General features: G+C 42.6%; 2 protein-coding genes and 1 long non-coding RNA gene across 4 annotated transcripts in view; 1 reads left to right on the forward strand and 2 right to left on the reverse strand.

Annotated features, from left to right (window-relative positions):
* Window positions 1–20,286, forward strand: part of LOC309489633 — an 88,732-nt gene that overhangs the window by 54,738 nt on the left and 13,708 nt on the right. The gene's annotated exons all lie outside the window — the stretch shown is intronic.
* LOC309489623 (large ribosomal subunit protein mL48-like) overlaps window positions 1–20,286 on the reverse strand; it is a 90,569-nt gene that overhangs the window by 53,118 nt on the left and 17,165 nt on the right. The window lies entirely within an intron of this gene.
* Window positions 718–19,600, reverse strand: LOC309489615 (dnaJ homolog subfamily B member 13-like). 2 transcript variants are annotated; one of them, XM_082158473.1, is made up of 8 exons: window positions 19,432–19,600; window positions 19,178–19,281; window positions 17,202–17,363; window positions 16,898–17,055; window positions 16,703–16,816; window positions 16,500–16,613; window positions 16,173–16,249; window positions 15,778–16,061 (listed from the first exon to the last, which is right to left on the reverse strand). In XM_082158473.1, the coding sequence occupies exons 1-8, from the start codon at window positions 19,497–19,499 to the stop codon at window positions 15,896–15,898; spliced, it is 963 nt and encodes a 320-aa protein (XP_082014599.1). In that variant the 5' UTR covers window positions 19,500–19,600; the 3' UTR covers window positions 15,778–15,895. The 2 variants fall into 2 exon arrangements, 1 of the variants encoding a protein (XP_082014599.1); XR_014202458.1 differs by lacking the exons at window positions 16,173–16,249; window positions 16,500–16,613 and adding an exon at window positions 718–2,682 and having other exon boundaries at window positions 14,230–15,902.

The raw sequence follows: 20,286 nt of genomic DNA on the forward strand, positions 1-20,286 counted from the left end.
GTTTTACAGTATTGCGACTGAGGCGCCAGAACTGCTGCTGATAGAATGTGCGCTGTAGCGCGATACTACCATATTTTAGTTCCATTCTTATTTTGTTTCCACGATGTGTAAGATGTAGGGCTACCACATCTTTAAATTACTATTAGTATTATTTAAGTTAACATAATAAAATACGTAGACCTACACCACAAAAACTAGTTGAAGATAAATTCGTTAAAATTGGGCGATTCCAGTGTTATAGTGTATAGTGTATAGACATTTGCAGTCAAAACTTGAAATATAAATTCTCCGAAAATGCATTTAATACCAATATTTTGGAGTCAAGACATTAGAAAAATAAAGGAGTCAAGACATTAGAAAAATATCAGTCTACACATTAAATTTTATATTTAATATGAGGGAAATACACATGTGACGTGACGTGACACAAAAAAATCTTTAACTTTTAGGTGGCAAAATATGTTTTAGTAATTCTTCTATAAATTACACTGTGCAAACCAAAAGATATATACCCACCGGATGAATAAAGATCGGCCTCCACAGAACATAAAATATTATTTTTATTTTATTTTTCGTGTTCGCATTTATGTAAAAAAAAAAAAATGTTACGGGCGTGACAGTTCTCCATTACGGACATGACTGCTCTGAAAGCGACTTTAAAAATTTCACAGAGACCTCAAACAGAAAGCACAAAGCCTTTCTTTAAAGTGAATTTCGTTTTTTTATTAATTGTATCTTAATTTTAATCAATGTTTCATCTGGATTTAATAAATAAGAAGTAAATATAGTAGAAAATAGATAATCACGGAGGCGCGGGCGAGTGAACTGGACTCTTGTCTCATAAATGAACCGAAACTCAGCGTAAGGTATGCTACTTGCCTCACAGACCTGAGAAATAAATAGAAAGCTTGAAATGTCTACTTTTAAACAGAACAATTAAAAAAACAGACTGCTTTCTGCTTATGAAAAGTGCATTTTTCTCTGGCGCGTTCTGAGAAGATCGCAACGCATCGTCAACTTCATCTTTGCAGTCGACACAGAAAACACTTGTTTATTAATAAACAATTAAAATGTTTCCTTGCTATATTTGACATATTAATAATCATTACTTTTGCTGGTTCTTTGTGACAGCTTTTAGATGCTTTATTGGCAGCGCCACCCACATGTTCACCATCAGCACCGAAAACATGATTTTTTTCAAATCTAAAATCAAAAATCGTGATACGAACCGAATCGTAGGTTTGGTCTATCGTTACAGCCCTAGTAAGATGAGAAAGCAAGAGTTTATGGTTTAAAAAAAAACTTAACAAAAAACAATGGCTATCTGAACATCTTTGCCAAGCGCAAACCAGTACAGAAGTAGGCTAATCAATAAATTATCGGGGAGGGTCATGCCTTTTTTCACAAACATTTTGGAGGGTCATAGAAAAATGTATTGCTGGCGAAGGGAGGGTCATGTCTTTTTTGACAACAGATCTCAAAACTCCTCCAGTGGCCCCTTAAATAAAAAACGAACAGTCCCTTACTGTTATAAACATGAGCCTTGTCTGAAACGCAAAGGAGGAGGTGTTGCTGTAATTTATAGTAATGTTTTCAAAACCACTAAGAAATCAAGTTTTAAATATAATTCTTTTGAAGTATTGGTGCTTAATGTAAAAATATATAGTATAAACGATAAATCACGTTTGAGATTTGTGCTGGCTACTGTATACAGGCCACAAGGGCACCATAAAGATTTTATCAAAGAATTTGCGGACTTTCTATCAGAATTAATATTGACTGCAGATAAAGTACTAATTGTTGGTGATTTTAATATACACATCGATAATGAAAAAGATGCATTGGGTTTGGCATTTAAAGACATTGTAAACTCAATTGGAGTTAGACAACACGTGTCAGAGACCCGTGTTCGAATACCAGCTCTGGTGGCAGGCAAAAAATTATGCTGAGCTCGCGGCCAGCTTTCTTACATACAGAAAGTGAACCCACCCCTCGCACCCTCCCGTTCATATGGCAGGGCTCGAGCATTATGAGCGTTTTTTAAACATATGAGCCCATGCCGATGCTACCCCGCGTGACTCGCATGACGCTCTCTTATATGGTCACGCTAACTGAAAGCTTATGTCATTTCCCCCTGTGGCTCAGTGGCGAAATCTAAGGCTATCGCGCCAGAGACCCGTGTTCGAATCCCGGCTCTGGCGGCAGACAATTTATACTGTTCTCTTCTGAGCTCGCGGCCAGCTTTCTAACTGTGCGTTCACACCGGACGCGAATAGTGCGTCAAATTCGCGCCTGTCGCGTCTAGTTGTACCACTTTGTGTCCATTCGCGCGTCAAGAGCAAAATTGACGCGCGTAAATTTCGCTTCAAACTTTTGTTTTTACGCGCGTCAATTTCGCTCTTCGTCAGAGGCGAAAGTTTCAAAAGTTTCGAAACCCGTTGGCGCCCATCTTTTTGCAGAATGTCTGATGTTGATCGATCATTTATCGAGAAAGTCACCGCTCTGTATTTGCTCTGGAGAGCAGAACAGCGGCGTAGGGATCATCGTCGCCGTATTTGGGTCCACCAGACCCTTCGGAGGCGAACCCAGTTTGGCGAGTTTCACCATTTGCTCCAGGAGCTGCGCCTGGATGACGGCCGCTATCAGCGGTGCTTCCGCCTGTCCCGCGCCCAGTTTGATGACCTGTAGTCCCGCATCGGAGCGAGGATCACCCTCGCCCACATAATCTGTCATTTATTTTTGTATTGCTGATAAATGGAGCCATCCTCCAAAAGTAATTAACCTTGTCCTATGATTTTTTTTTCTTTCTCACACAACACTGTCCAGACACGAACTATGTTCTTATACACTAAAATTGGTTGTCTTTACATTAGAATAATAATGTTTCATATAATCTGGATTTAGATATGGAATAAATAGCATTCAATACAAAATGAATATGTCTCATATATTGAAATCAAGTTTTTAAAGATTTACTTTGTTTTTACTTCACCACGTGACAGCAGCAAGCAGGCTCCTGATTGGTTAACGCGGTGTGAATTGACGCAGAAGTTCAGATTTTTCAACTCGGGCGGCAGACGCGAATTCGCGTCAAACGCGAGAATGCACAAAAAGCACTACATAAAATAATTTGCGCGTAACGCACTAAACGCGCCAGACGCTCAAATCGCGCCAATGAGGCGTATTCATGCCTAACACGCCGCGCTCTACGCCTCATGCGCCGCAGGAATTTTTTACGTGCGTAACGCGTCTTTGCATTGACTTAACATTGAAATCACTCGCGCCTGACGCGCTGTTCGCGTCCGGTGTGAACGAACCCATCACATACAAAAAGCGAACCTGCCCCTCGCGCCCTCCCGTTCAAATGGCGGGGCTCGAGTATTTTGAGCGCAGATGCCCCCCGCGTGACTCACATGACGCTCTCTGATATGCTCACGCTAACTGAAAGCTTACGTCTTTTCTCCTGTGGTTCAGTGGCGACATCTAAGGCGTTCGCGCCAGAGACCCGTGTTTGATTCCCGGCTCTGGCGGCAGATAAATTATGTTGCTCTCCTTTGAGCTCGCGGCCAGCTTTCTTACGTACAGAAAGCAAGCCCGCCCCTCGGGCCCTCCCGTTCATATGGCAGGGCTCGAGTATTATGAGCGTTTTAAACATATGAGCCCATGCCGATGCCCTCCGCGTGATTCACATGACGCTCTCTTATCTGCTCACACTAACTGAAAGCTTACGTCATTTCCCCCCTGTGGGGAAATCTAGGTTTTCGCGCCAGAGACCCGTGTTCGATCCCGGCTCTGGCGGCAGATATGAATTATACTACTTGAGCCTCCTAAGTCTTCCTAGCCTCTACCCCTAGGAAGGCGCCGACGGCTAAGTCCCGCTGCGGCCGGACCGCCATCGAAATCGGCACGACCCGCTCTCTCAGAGGCGATTCGAAGAGTGTATTCAGCAGCCAACGAGTCAGTTCCTCAACTCGCTCGCCTGAACACAAAACCCGTTCTCACGGCGACCCACATAAATCTCAAAAGAGCATTATGTCTGGTCATATTCCGGCTCAGGCCGAAGGTGTTTTGAATGTAGGAAAGGTGCCCACTGCCCAGTGCCCACCCCTGCACACAAACACTACCCTCTCTGTGTGTCACACTCATCCAGGGTCGAAAACAATAAAGCTGGCTCAGGCCGCTCGACCGCTAAGTGTAGGAAAGGTGCCCACTACCCAGTGTTCACCGCTACACACAAGCACTACCCACGCAGTGTCTCACCCCACCACAGGGTCCATATCAGTCAAACCGGCTCATGCCGTTCATGTTTTAAGTGTAGGAAATGTGCCCGCTGTACAGCGCTCACCCCTGCCTATGAAAACGACTGTATCTGTGCTACGCACACACATAACGCCTCAGCGTATGAACCCAGCTCGAGCTGGCAGTGTTTCAAGGGCAGATCACGTGTCTGCCTCTCAGCGCACAAATTTTGAGATTGCAATAGACGTGAAGGACTATAATGCGTTAAGAGCTCGCTCAAGTACTGCGGAGCTAAACCATTTAGTGCTTTGTAAGTAATCAGCAATATTTCAAAATGTATGCGATGTTTAATAGGGAGTCAATGCAGTGTTGACAGAACCGGGCTAATATGGTCATACTTCCTGGTTCTGGTAAGAACTCGAGCTGCTGCGTTTTGAACTAGCTGTAGTTTGTTTATTAAGCATGCAGGGCAACCACCCAGTAGAGCATTACAATAATCTAGTCTTGAGGTCATGAACGCATGAACTAATTGTTCCGCATTTGTCATTGAGAGCATATGGCGTAATTTAGATATATTTTTAAGATGGAAGAATGCGGTTTTACATATACTAGACACGTGACTTTCAAATGAAAGATTGGTATCAAAGAGCACACCCAGGTTCCTAACCGATGACGAAGACTTGACAGAGCAGCCATCAAGTGTTAGACAGTATTCTAGGTTATTACGTGAAGACGTTTTTTGTCCAATAATTAGAATCTCTGTTTTTTCAGAATTTAGTAGTAGGAAATTACAAGTCATCCAATTTTTTATATCAGCTATGCATTCCGTTAATTTTGTGAATTGGTAAGTTTCGTTGGGTTTTGAAGAAATATACAGCTAAGTATCGTCGGCATAACAGTGAAAGCTAATTCCATGTTTCCTAATGATATCTCCTAATGGTAGCATGTACAGAGTACATGTACGTACTTGTGGTACGCCATTCTGAACTTGTGATCGATGAGACATCTCTTCATTTACTGCTACAAACTGATAACGGTCAGATAAGTATGATTTAAACCATGCTAGTGCAATTCCACTAATAGTCTAGATGGGATGTAACCAAAAAGTGAAAGTGAGGAGCATTTATGGGAACAAGTCGGGAACCGGCCTACTTTACATATTTCAAGGGTGCTGAATCCAAAAAAACTGGTACCCAAGCGAAATTGTGAGTTTTTGACCTTCTAATTTGCATATCAAAATGGCCACCAAATTGCTTATCTTGCTCAGTCGTTGGACCATTTTCCCCTAGTTTTTTTGTAAGTAGGCAATCAAGATGAGGAAATTAAGTTTCTAGATCGATAGTCAAGGGTCAGAGCAAAGATATAATGGAGGCTCACTGCCTTTTTTATATATGCAAAATACCAACTTTTAAGGTGAAATTAAGCATTATTTGTGTCATTTTTTAAGGCCGACATACATATTCAATCAATATCACTCTTAAATGTTCCCATTGTACATTTGATATGTGATGTATTCCATTTTACATAATAACTAAGAAAAACACCATTGCAAGTTGTCTGAGATTTCATTTTTTTATGCAAATTAAGCATTTGTTCTCTAAATTCTAAGATGGGAAAAACCCAGGTGAATAGGGAAAAAAACACCATGAAACTTCCCTTGAACAGATCTACAGATCACATCTTGATTCTGTATATTTTCTTTCATGTTTGTGGCTTAATTGCTTTGCTTTTTTCTGTCAGATTTTTTGTTCTGTAGTTCACTCCCTCTGTAAATTGTTTTTGGTAAATTGTTTTTATACCTTTCTAGTTTGCTTGTGTGCCATTTGTCTTTGGAATTTCATTTTGATTAGTATTTCTTTCTGCAGTCCTTTTCCAAGTTCTTTGGTTACCCCTTGCCTTGGTATACTTGAGGACTACAACTCCACATTTAAACAAGGACATTGGTCATCACTCTGACATGCACACATTGCAGTGCATAACAGCCCTGATTTTCGGCATTTGCACTGGCGTGTTGTGCATTGTTTTTTACAGGTACACAGGATCATTTCCAGGCAACTTTCAGGTATTGGATTCTGTGACATAAGAATGGGCTGTAGTCCTGAACCGCCATGTTTCCATCCCATGTCCAAGGGTGAAGGAAGCTCAGGTGTGGCATAGTGAGCATTTCTCCAAACCATTGCCTGGTAGTGTACTCTCAGCAGATGGAAGTGGAGCGCATCGCTTGTCGCCGGTATTGCTTCTGGTTTACCTGTCCTGGAGAAAAGTATATGCCTTGCTGCATCAACAGAGTCTGTTTTATGCACATCATATATTCTGCAGACAAAAGCCTCTGAAGATCTTTGAGTCTCCTCCGTGATATCACCAATTCCGAGGTTGCTGAGCAATTGATGGTGCATTTTCCAGACTTTCCACAATGTACTTTTGGTGTGACTTGCAATGTATGATGTGGTATCACAACCAGTTAGTGCATGAAATGCTACAAGGCTTGGTGCTGAATCCTTTGGCAGTTTGTTAAAAACAGCATCAATGGGTATATATTGTGGCTTCCTTGTGGTACCAGACAACAGCCAGAGTTTTTTTACATGCTACGTGCGGGAAATGGGAAACCAGAATCACAAGCACATCAGTGTCTCTAGATGACACGACTACTGTGTCTGACTGGCAGTGCACTGCATGTAATACCAGTCGGGTATCTGCCTCTTCGTGTGTGGCTCTCAGATGAGTCAGGTTGGTTGTTGCTTTTGATGACCTAACCTCCGTTTCTTTGTCTCTGAACCCACCAGCAACAACTATCTCTTCATCATCTGGTGCCTGAGCACATAGTTCTTCAGAGAGTAGATTGGCAAGATCAGCTTTGTTGTCAGGGAGGGACAGGAAGTTGGTCCAGTTTTTCGGAAGATGCACATCACGACCCTCAACAAGTCGTCTGATTGGTTGAGCTGCTTTTGTGCGTAGTGTCCTGGTAGCACCCTTGATGGTCTCTTCTCTGTATCTGTCAAACACAACGTCTATCCGTTTATAGGAAAATCCTGCTTTTAATACTGCTCTGACAAACGTGTCAGCCAAATCTCCAAATGTTACTGCTTTGTCTGGCTTTCCTAGGGCAACCACCAGTGCCTGTCCATTTATGATGAGGCAAGATGACATGTCGGGAAGTTCAATAGCCTCAGGACAGACTATGTCTTCTGTAAACTTATTTACCAATACAGACTTGTTTCCAGTGCGAAGGGTCCCATTCATTTCAGCAAGGGATATGGGAACTGGCAGAAGCTCGTATTTTAGGACAGCTGGTAAGTCAACTGGATGACCTGCCTCATAGGCCGTAACAAGGCGTTTGAGGACATTTCGGTCAGCCTTTACGATGGTTCTGTTGTCTTTGATTTTAGGATTTTGGGCCACTTCAGCACTTCAAGTGGCCCAAAATCCTAAAATCAAAGACAACAAAACCGTAGTAAAGGCTGACCGAAACGTCCTCAAAGGCCTTGTTACGGCCTATGAGGCAGGTCGTCCAGTTGACTTACCAGCTGTCCTAAAATACGAGCTTCTGCCAGTTCCCATATCCCTTGCTGAAATGAATGGGACCCTTCGCACTGGAAACAAGTCTGTATTGGTAAATAAGTTAACAGAAGACAGTCTGTCCTGAGGCTATTGAACTTCCCGACATGTCATCTTGCCTCATCATAGATGGACAGGCACTGGTGGTTGCCCTAGGAAAGCCAGACAAAGCAGTAACATTTGGAGATTTGGCTGACACGTTTGTCAGAGCAGTACTGAAAGCAGGATGTTCCTATAAACGGATAGACGTTGTGTTTGACAGATACAGAGAAGAGACCATCAAGGGTGCTACCAGGACACGACGCACAAAAGCAGCTCAACCAATCAGACGACTTGTTGAGGGTCGTGATGTGCATCTTCCGAAAAACTGGACCAACTTCCTGTCCCTCCCTGACAACAAAGCTGATCTTGCCAATCTACTCTCTGAAGAACTATGTGCTCAGGCACCAGATGATAAAGAGATAGTTGTTGCTGGCTGGTTCAGAGACAAAGAAACGGAGGTTAGGTCATCGAAAGCAACAACCAACCTGACTCATCTGAGAGCCACACACGAAGAGGCAGATACCCGATTGGTATTACATGCAGTGCACTGCCAGTCAGACACAGAAGTCGTGTCATCTAGAGACACTGATGTGCTTGTGATTCTGGTTTCCCATTTCCCGCACATAGCATGTAAAAAAGCTCTGGCTGTTGTCTGGTACCACAAGGAAGCCACAATATATACCCATTGATGCTGTTTTTAACAAACTGCCAAAGGATTCAGCACCAAGCCTTGTAGCATTTCATGCACTAACTGGTTGTGATACCACAAAGTCTGGAAAATGCACCATCAATTGCTCAGCAACCTCGGAATTGGTGATATCACGGAGGAGACTCAAAGATCTTCAGAGGCTTTTGTCTGCAGAATATATGATGTGCATAAAACAGACTCTGTTGATGCAGCAAGACATATACTTTTCTCCAGGACAGGTAAACCAGAAGCAATACCGGCGACAAGCGATGCGCTCCACTTCCATCTGCTGAGAGTACACTACCAGGCAATGGTTTGGAGAAATGCTCACTATGCCACACCTGAGCTTCCTTCACCCTTGGACATGGGATGGAAACATGGCGGTTCAGGACTACAGCCCATTCTTATGTCACAGAATCCAATACCTGAAAGTTGCCTGGAAATGATCCTGTGTACCTGTAAAAAACAATGCACAACACGCCCGTGCAAATGCCGAAAATCAGGGCTGTTATGCACTGCAATGTGTGCATGTCAGAGTGATGACCAATGTCCTTGTTTAAATGTGGAGTTGTAGTCCTCAAGTATACCAAGGCAAGGGGTAACCAAAGAACTTGGAAAAGGACTGCAGAAAGAAATACTAATCAAAATGAAATTCCAAAGACAAATGGCACACAAGCAAACTAGAAAGGTATAAAAACAATTTACCAAAAACAATTTACAGAGGGAGTGAACTACAGAACTAAAAATCTAACAGAAAAAAGCAAAGCAATTAAGCCACAAACATGAAAGAAAATATACAGAAACAAGATGTGATCTGTAGATCTGTTCAAGGGAAGTTTCATGGTGTTTTTTTCCCTATTCACCTGGGTTTTTCCCATCTTAGAATTTAGAGAACAAATGCTTAATTTGCATAAAAAAATGAAATCTCAGACAACTTACAATGGTGTTTTTCTTAGTTATTATGTAAAATGGAATACATCACATATCAAATATACAATGGGAACATTTAAGAGTGATATTGATTGAATATGTGTGTCGGCCTTAAAAAATGACACAAATAATGCTTAATTTCACCTTAAAAGTTGGTATTTTGCATATATAAAAAAGGCAGTGAGCCTCCATTATATCTTTGCTCTGACCCTTGACTATCGATCTAGAAACTTAATTTCCTCATCTTGATTGCCTACTTACAAAAAAACTAGGGGAAAATGGTCCAACGACTGAGCAAGATAGGCAATTTGGTGGCCATTTTGATATGCAAATTAGAAGGTCAAAAACTCACAATTTCGCTTGGGTACCAGTTTTTTTGGATTCAGCACCCTTGAAATATGTAAAGTAGGCCGGTTCCCGACTTGTACCCATAAATGCTCCTCACTTTCACTTTTTGGGTACATCCCATCTAGACTATTAGTGGAATTGCACTAGCATGGTTTAAATCATACTTATCTGACCGTTATCAGTTTGTAGCAGTAAATGAAGAGATGTCTCATCGATCACAAGTTCAGTATGGCGTACCACAAGTACGTACATGTACTCTGTACATGCTACCATTAGGAGATATCATTAGGAAACATGGAATTAGCTTTCACTGTTATGCCGACGATACTCAGCTGTATATTTCTTCAAAACCCAACGAAACTTACCAATTCACAAAATTAACGGAATGCATAGCTGATATAAAAAATTGGATGACTTGTAATTTCCTACTACTAAATTCTGAAAAAACAGAGATTCTAATTATTGGACAAAAAACGTCTTCACGTAATAACCTAGAATACTGTCTAACACTTGATGGCTGCTCTGTCAAGTCTTCGTCATCGGTTAGGAACCTGGGTGTGCTCTTTGATACCAATCTTTCATTTGAAAGTCACGTGTCTAGTATATGTTAAACCGCATTCTTCCATCTTAAAAATATATCTAAATTACGCCATATGCTCTCAATGACAAATGCGGAACAATTAGTTCATGCGTTCATGACCTCAAGACTAGATTATTGTAATGCTCTACTGGGTGGTTGCCCTGCATGCTTAATAAACAAACTACAGCTAGTTCAAAACGCAGCAGCTCGAGTTCTTACCAGAACCAGGAAGTATGACCATATTAGCCCGGTTCTGTCAACACTGCATTGGCTCCCTATTAAACATTGCATAAATTTTGAAATACATAATGCTCTTTTGAGATTTATGTGGGTCGCCGTGAGAACGGGTTTTGTGTGCAGGCGAGCGAGTTGAGGAACTGACTCGTTGGCTGCTGAATACACTCTTCGAATCGCCTCTGAGAGAGCGGGTCGTGCCGATTTCGATGGCGGTCCGGCCACAGCGGGACTTAGCCGTCAGCGCCTTCCTAGGGGTAGAGGCTAGGAAGACTTAGGAGGCTCAAGTAGTATAATTCATATCTGCCGCCAGAGCCGGGATCGAACACGGGTCTCTGGCGCGAAAACCTAGATTTCCCCACAGGGGGGAAATGACGTAAGCTTTCAGTTAGTGTGAGCAGATAAGAGAGCGTCATGTGAATCACGCGGAGGGCATCGGCATGGGCTCATATGTTTAAAACGCTCATAATACTCGAGCCCTGCCATATGAACGGGAGGGCGCGAGGGGCGGGCTTGCTTTCTGTACGTAAGAAAGCTGGCCGCAAGCTCAAAGGAGAGCAACATAATTTATCTGCCGCCAGAGCCGGGAATCAAACACGGGTCTCTGGCGCGAAAGCCTTAGATGTCGCCACTGAACCACAGGAGAAAAGACGTAAGCTTTCAGTTAGCATGATCATATCAGAGAGCGTCATGTGAGTCACGCGGGGGGCATCTGCGCTCAAAATACTCGAGCCCCGCCATTTGAACGGGAGGGCGCGAGTGATTTCAATGTTAAGTCAATGCAAAGACGCATTACACACGTAAAAAATTCCTGCGGCGCATGAGGCGTAGAGCGCGGCGCGTTAGGCGTGAATACGCCTCATTGGCGCGATTTGAGCGTCTGGCGTGTTTAGCGAGTTACGCGCAAATTATTTTATGTAGTGCTTTTTGTGCATTCTCGCGTTTGACGCGAATTCGCGTCTGCCGCCCGAGTTGAAAAATCTGAACTTCTGCGTCAATTCACACCGCGTTAACCAATCAGGAGCCTGCTTGCTGCTGTCACGTGGTGAAGTAAAAACAAAGTAAATCTTTAAAAACTTGATTTCAATATATGAGACATATTCATTTTGTATTGAATGCTATTTATTCCATATCTAAATCCAGATTATATGAAACATTATTATTCTAATGTAAAGACAACCAATTTTAGTGTATAAGAACATAGTTCGTGTCTGGACAGTGTTGTGTGAGAAAGAAAAAAAAATCATAGGACAAGGTTAATTACTTTTGGAGGATGGCTCCATTTATCATCAATACAAAAATAAATGACAGATTATGTGGGCGAGGGTGATCCTCGCTCCGATGCGGGACAACAGGTCATCAAACTGGGCGCGGGACAGGCGGAAGCACCGCTGATAGCGGCCGTAATCCAGGCGCAGCTCCTGGAGCAAATGGTGAAACTCGCCAAACTGGGTTCGCCTCCGAAGGGTTTGGTGGACCCAAATACGGCGACGATGATCCCTACGCCGCTGTTCTGCTCTCCAGAGCAAATACAGAGCGGTGACTCTCTCGATAAATGATCGATCAACATCAGACATTCTGCAAAAAGATGGGCGCCAACGGGTTTCGAAACTTTTGAAACTTTCGCCTCTGACGAAGAGCGAAATTGACGCGCGTAAAAACAAAAGTTTAAAGCGAAATTTACGCGCGTCAATTTTGCTCTTGACGCGCGAATGGACACAAAGTGGTCAAGCGTACAACTAGACGCGACAGGCGCGAATTTGACGCACTATTCGCGTCCGGTGTGAACGCACAGTTAGAAAGCTGGCCGCGAGCTCAGAAGAGAACAGTATAAATTGTCTGCCGCCAGAGCCGGGATTCGAACACGGGTCTCTGGCGCGAAAGCCTTAGATTTCGCCACTGAGCCACAGGGGAAAATTACATAAGCTTCCAGTTAGCGTGAGCATATAAGAGAGCGTCATCCGAGTCACGCGGGGTAGCATCGGCATGGGCTCATATGTTTAAAAAACGCTCATAATGCTCGAGCCCTGCCATATGAACGGGAGGGTGCGAGGGGTGGGTTCACTTTCTGTCTGTAAGAAAGCTGTCCGCGAGCTAAGCATAATTTTTTGCCTGCCACCAGAGCTGGTATTCGAACACGGGTCTCTGGCGCGAAAGCCTTAAAGGGATAGTTCACTTTGAAATTAAATTTTGGTATGTTTTAGCTTACCTCAAGGGCATCCAAGATGTAGGTGTCTTTTTTTCCGCAGTAGTTTCAAGTTTTATATTTTTAGGTCAAACCGTTCTTGTCTGTCAGTCATATAATGCAGGTCTATGGTCACTGTCTCAAAGAGCATGCACAGAGTCCACATTAAACAATTCCCCATCGTAAGTACACATTGATGGCCCAAGACACGAAACGAGCGGTTTGTGTGAGAAAACGAACAGTGTTTATATCGTTTTTACCTCTTTTACACAGCCACGTCCAAGTGATCTGAGAGCGCGGGCGGGTATAGATATATACACTAGATGTCGCATTGGCTACGGTTTCGTTCCAATTAACTGCAGTAGCCAAGGCGACTTCTAGTGTATATATCTATACCCGCCCGCGCTCTCAGATCACTTGGACGTGGCTGTGTAAAAGAGGTAAAAACGATATAAACACTGTTCGTTTTCTCACACAAACCGCTCGTTTCGTGTCTTGGGCCATCAATGTGTACTTACGATGGGGAATTGTTTTAATTTGGACTCTGTGCATGCTCTTTGAGACAGTGACCATCGACCTGCATTATATGACTGACAGACAAGAATGGTTTGACCTAAAAATATAAAAATTGAAACTACTGCGGAAAAAAAGACACCTACATCTTGGATGCCCTTGAGGTAAGCTAAAACATACCAAAATTTAATTTCAAAGTGAACTATCCCTTTAAGGCCTATTTATACTTCTGCGTCGAACTTACGCCGTAGCTACGTCGTAAGCTGTGTTTAGCGCGCGTACCCTTCGGCGTACCCTGACGCGCACCTCTCCAAAAATGTAACAATGCGTCAATTCTACGCGGACGCAATCGCTGTGATTGGTCTGCTAGAACCCCTCCCTCGGGTTTCACATGGTCCCTCTGCATGAGTAATTGCGCGTCAACGTGGACAACGACGCAGAAGTATAAATTAAAACCAACGCGTTGCCTACAGCGTAGCGGCTCCGGCGTAGGTCCGACACAGAAGTATTAATAGGCCTTTACTGTGCGTTCACACCGGACCCGAATAGCGCGTCAAATTCGCGCCTGCCGCGTCTAGTTATACGCTTGACCACGTCCATTCGCGTGTCGAGTGAAATTGACGCGCGTAAAAAAAGTTTGAAGCGAAATTTACGCGCGTCAGAGGCGAACGTTTCAAAAGTTTCGAAACCCGTTGGCGGCCATCTTTTTACAAGATATCTGATGTTGATCGATCATTTATGGAGAGAGTCACCGCTCTGTATTTGCTCTGGAGAGCAGAACAGCGTCGTAGGGATCATCGTTGCCGTATTTGGGTCCACCGAGACTCTCCGGAGTTTGGCGAGTTTCACTATTTGCTCCCGGAGCTACGCCTGGATCAGCGGTGCTTCCGCCTGTACCGCGCTCAGTTTGATGACCTGTTGTCCCGCATCGGAGCGAGGATCACCCTCGCCCTCACCCACATAATCTGTCATTTATTTTTGTATTGATGATAAATGGAGCCAGCCTCCAAAAGTAATTAACCTGTCCTGTGATGATTTTATTTTCTTTCTTTCTCACACAAAACTGTCCAGACACGAACTATGTTCTTATACACTAAAATATATTGGTTGTCTTTACATGTTTCATATAATCTGGATTTAGATATGGAATAAATAGCATTCAATACAAAATGAATATGTCTCATATATTGAAATCAAGTTTTTATGTGATAAAAGATTTACTTTGTTTTTACTTCACCACGTGACAGCAGCAAGCAGGCTCCTGATTGGTTAACGCGGCGCAAACTGACGCCAAAGTTCCGATTTTTCAACTCGGGCGGCAGACGCGAATTCGCGTCAAACGCGTGAATGCACAAAAAGCACTACATAAAATCAATATCGCGTAACGCGCCAGACGCTCAATTCGCACCATTCGAGCATTATGAGCGTTTTAAACATATGAGCCCACGCCGGTGCTCCCCGCGTGACTCGCATGACGCTCTCTTATATGCTCACGCTAACTGAAAGCTTATTTCATTTCCCCCTGTGGCTCAGTGGCGAAATCTAATGGTGCGTTCACACCAAACGCGAATAGAGCATCAGGCGCGAGTGATTTCAATGTTAAGTCAATGCAAAGACGCGTTACGCGCATAAAAAATTCCTGCGGCGCGAATGAGGCGTAGAGCGCGGCGCGGTAGACGCCTCATGGCATATTTATACTTCTGCGTCGGACCTACGCCGGAGCCTCGACACTGTAGGCAACGCGTTGGTTTTAATTTATACTTCTGCGTCGTTGTCCACGTTGACGCGCAATTACTCATGCAGAGGGACCATGTGATACCCGAGGGAGGGGTTCTAGCAGACCAATCACAGCGCTTGCGTCCGCGTAGATTTGACGCGTTGTTACATTTTTGGAGAGGTGTGCGTCAGGGTACGCCAAAGGGTACGCGCGCTAAACATAGCCTACGACGTAGCTACGGCGTAAGTTCGACGCAGAAGTATAAATAGGCCAAGGTGTATTCGCGTCTACCGCGCCACGCTCTACGCCTCATTCGCGCCGCAGGAATTTTTTACGCGCATAACGTGTCTTTGCATTGACTCTATTCGCGTTTGGTGTGAACGCACCATTAGATTTCGCCACTGAGCCACAGGGGGAAATGACATAAGCTTTCAGTTAGCGTGAGCATATAAGAGAGCGTCATGCGAGTCACGCGGGGAGCACCGGCGTGGGCTCATATGTTTAAAATGCTCATAATGCTCGAGCCCTGCCATAAGAACGGGAGGGCGCGAGGGGCGGGTTCGCTTTCTGTACGTAAGAAAGCTGACCGCGAGCTCACGATGCACGCGGGGTGCACTTGGAACGAGGCATTTGAATCAACGCCACGTTTTTGAGCCGGACTCGGTGGAAAAGCCTGTCGAGCCCGCAGGGTCGAGAGAGGCAATGCTTCGCACTCACGGCAGCCGCCGTTAGAAAGCGCATGGTCCGTGTGGTCCTGGCCCAGAGCGCCGGATGGCGCAGCAGGTACGGCGAGTGAAGGCGGCGAATATCCAGCCGGCGTCCTCAGAACTCGAGCTCGTCCCGCTGAAAGTGCTGGGATGTTGTTTAGTCCCTGTGGTTTGATGAAAGGGCTTGTTTTAGAAGCTGTTTCTTTTCAGCCGAGAGCTTCTCTGGAAGATGTGTAACGAAGCGAATGATCAGGTCGCCTCTCTTGGATGGGTTGTTGGCTAGTGGCATTCCCTCCCCGGTCACAACCTTGGTGTACTGAGGGCTGTAGAACAAAGAAATTAAAATGAAACTGTCTTAAATATGAACTTTGTTCAGAAGTTCTGCTGAGTAACATATAAACGTGCATGTTAAAAAAGATAAATGTTTTATTCACTGCACAATGTCATTAATGGGGATGTTGAGAAGCCTGCCATCTAGTGTCTCAACTTCTACTGAGAAACCAGTCAAAGCCTGTAGAGTTACCATATATTCAAAGACATAGTTAGATTTATGAAACTTAAACTGACAATTCAATTGAAAAATTTTACATTTAGAGTGAAACTATTCATTTTTAACATGTCGGTCCAATTGAGACCCCATCACATAATCAGCATGAAAACTAGACGGAAAAGATGGAACGCCTCTCTGGTCATGATCTATTAGAGTGTGAAAACATGTATATTTAAATCTGCTGAAATATGCTAAAACAAATGTTTCTCACATTCTCAAGAGAAATATTTGCTGTGTAGTGCAAATCATCATTTTGGCGGAAAAAGCGTGGGTGCTGCTTTTGGCGTATGATGAACACAATATCTGCTGGGATGTTGTTTGTTCCCTGTGGAGAAAAAGATTAAATTCTGTTATAACCAAGATCTGTTTACAACCACGACAAAACAAAATTGTGATAAAAATGTGTTGTCATGCCTGGTCTCCCTCTTTTGGAAACGTGATCTGTGTCCCTTCGTTCCATCCTGCTTTTACAGTGAAGGTTAAAATTTTGTCTCTCATGCTGGATGTGTGTCCATCCTCATTCATGACCTGTATCAATTAATGAAATTAATTTCTCATGAGTCCATAAATTATGTCCATTTTATCTTTACCCTTGTCTGCAGAACTTACCCTACGGGATATCTGAATTTTTTTAGTGCATCCATAATAAAGGTCCTCCAATGCAAGATGAAGGTCACTCTCTATTGGTGGATCCTGTAACTTTTCTTTTTGCCCACGCAAGCTCTGAAAAGCTGTGTTGACCTCACTGCCATTACCAGTGAAGAAATCTATGGAGAATGAGTTAGCAGATATTACTAATCAGAGCTTGGGTTCTTCAAAACACCATGGCATTATTGATTGAACCAGCTTGTCTTTTAAAATGTCAATTAAAATCATACAAAAAAATTTAATAAAATCATACTATAAAAATTACCTGCAAAAGGATTATCTCCTCCGAAAAACAGTCGGAATGTTTCATCTGCATTTCCATGGTAGACATATCCTGATGACCAGGCGCCATCCACTCCCAGCTCAGATGGGATTCCTCCTTTTAAACCCTCCTCTCCAAACTGATCATAAGTGGCCTTTTTACCAACTGCATTGCATGAGAAAAGCCATTACCAACTTACCAGGAAACAACAAATTGAGGCCTGAACTGTGTACTATGTGCTATTTTCCTTACACAGTACAGTGGCAGGAGCATAGTAATATGAAATAGTTACTTTGGGAGCCAAAGCTTAACGTTGTATGAACGTTTTTTTATATATATTTTTTATAACAAACAAACATTGAAGTTTTTAATTGATACACGACGTTCTCTAAAGGTTATTTTTTAGGTTGTATTCTTATAAATATAAACTAGCCTGCCAGAACTTTCTGGTAACCAAAAACTTAAAATACAACTGGGTGACACGTTGCAAAATAGTTGTAATATAATATAAAACACGTTTAATAACGTTATGTCGAATATTCAAGTTCTGCTGCAAGGTGTTTTTTGTATTTTGTGGGTGTATATGAGTTTGTATTCATTCGATTCACATGACGTCACTGTAGCTTTGCGCCGCCATCTTTGCGACCGCCGGTCTCAGTAATGCCTGCAATATGTTGTGCAGTTGGCTGCAACAACAGCCTAAAGAGGAACCCTGAACTGGTATTTTATTCTATACCAAAAGAAGAGAGAATCATTTATTTAAAAGACTTGAAGTCTCATGTTGGTTTGTGGTTAATTATATTTCCATTATACTCTCAGTGGCCAACATTATACAGACAGATATCGACAGATAATGTTTTGTCTTCATTTTATTGTTGGATCTGTTTAAATGCACTTTATCATGGTAAGTTAGTAAGATTTGGGGTTGTTTTGAATATAACTGTTTGTCTGTCTGTTAGTACCTACCTAAATCTAAGAAATATTTTTCTGAAGTTCATAAAGATATTGTCTTCGTCACATGCGCTTTAGATGTTATTTTGTGTAAGTAACGTTAGCTCTGCAGACGATGCATAATATCATCCTTGAAATGCATATTAAAGGACTAGTTCTTCCAAAAATGACAATTCTGCCGTCATTTACTCACCTTCATGTGCAAACCCTTAAGTTTACTTTCCGTGGAAGACAAAGGGACATTTTTGAATATGTAGCCTAATGGAGACTCTTCTTGTCGATGTAATGAAAGTGAATGAGTAACGTTAGCCTACTGGGGGCTGTCACGCAAAAAAATAATAATAATAAAAGACAAAAAAACATCACAAAAGTATCATAAAAGTGATCTAATACGACTCGTCCGTTATATTAATATAGTTATTTATTCATATGATAGGTTTATGTGACGAACAAACTGCAATTTAAGTCGTTATATTATAATCACTGATGACCTTACCTCTTGATAGCTTTTAATCGCAGCCGAATCGTGAGTGAATCATTCAAAAAGATTCGACTCGAAAGATTCTTTCATTTCGATATTTGTGTGTATTAAACCTTCTCTCTGTAATTGAACATCTGTTCTTTCGGACAGATATGGCAGTATTTGATCATATTCGGCTGATGTCTCTGGCTGTGCTGATGGACGGATTAGATATATTCATTCATGCTGAACAGCTGCAGATTCATAGATTCATTCATGACATCGCCTCGACTCTCATGAACGCGCGCCATGAAGCTCTATGACTTAAGTATTTCTATATCATGAAAGGCCAATTGGGGCAAGTCTGGGGCAGATAATAATGGACTAAAGAAAACTGGGGGTAACAAATAAGGATCGGAGCCTAAAATATAATTTTTCTCCAGGTATCTCTGTCTCTCTCTCTCATTCAAATGGGCAGTTTGGGCGGCCATACCGGGCGAGTCGGTCGCAAATATGGCGGCGTTCTATTTGTTGTGACGTTGGTGGCATCTATGAATAGTGAACTCACGGTCGCTCAGCACGTCAAACGCCTCCGCGAGCAATGTGAAGCGCTCGGCGGCGCGCGCGTGGCTGTTCCTGCGCGGATGGTGCTTCAGCGCGAGCCGCCGATACCTGATTATACCGAAATAAAAAAAAAATCAGCTGCTAGCAAATGATTCCTCAAAATGAACGTAAACCACATTGTTGACTAGTTTATCTGCTTTTAATTGAATTTATATATATTTACAAAACTACTTAGAAATTAAACAAAACGTAACTTACGCCTTCTTTATGTCAGCGTCAGTGGCGTTGCGGTTTATTTCCAAAATAGCGTAATAGTCTCTGTCCATCGCACAACTGTTTATCTAACTTTCCTAAGTCGAAAACTTTTCTAATACTTTAAACGTATCAGGGCACAAATGCAACCCGGGATTTAGTCAGTAGGAATGAACAATTGTTTACTGTTGTCAAAGGAGGAGGTTGTTATGGAAACAGAGAACGGAATTCTGGGTAATGCCGACCAGCGCCCCTGTTTTTGAGAATTTTCTGAAAATGACATACCCAAATACAAATGTCTGTAGCTCTTAAACCCTATGGTCCACATTCATAACTCTGATCTTTTTTTAAACTAGACACTTGAAACTTTGTTACCCAATAGTCATATCTATCTATAAATTACAGAAACGTCTGTCTGTCTGTCTGTGTGTGTGTATGTCTGTTAACCGCATTTCTCTCGAACCGTTAGTCCGATGGATTTCAAACTTGACAGGTGTCTCGCTACGGTCACGAGTAAGTGCAGCGCCAAGTTTGACGTTGTGGTTCCTTCTGAATATTATAGTTTGGTTCCTTCTGAATATTATAGTTTGGTTCCAGAATGTGATAAATCCATTTTGATTAATTTGAGTAAAAATGTGTTTTCTTTACCAAGAAAGAGGCAAGATGAAAAACACTATTTTCTGTTTAAAACTTTCACATAGTAGCCTATCTTTAGGTTATAATATCATATAAAATTCAAATCCAGATTTTGATTTTCAAAGATCTATTATAAAAACGGATTATTTTACCCCCAAAATGCAATAATTTCATGACACTTTTTTTTTCAAAATGCTATCATATTGAAACTGTTGAAATCAGCCA

The sequence above is a fragment of the Leuciscus leuciscus genome (assembly GCF_965113295.1).
Source record: "Leuciscus leuciscus genome assembly, chromosome: 24".
NCBI classification, from domain to species: Eukaryota; Metazoa; Chordata; class Actinopteri; order Cypriniformes; family Leuciscidae; genus Leuciscus; species Leuciscus leuciscus.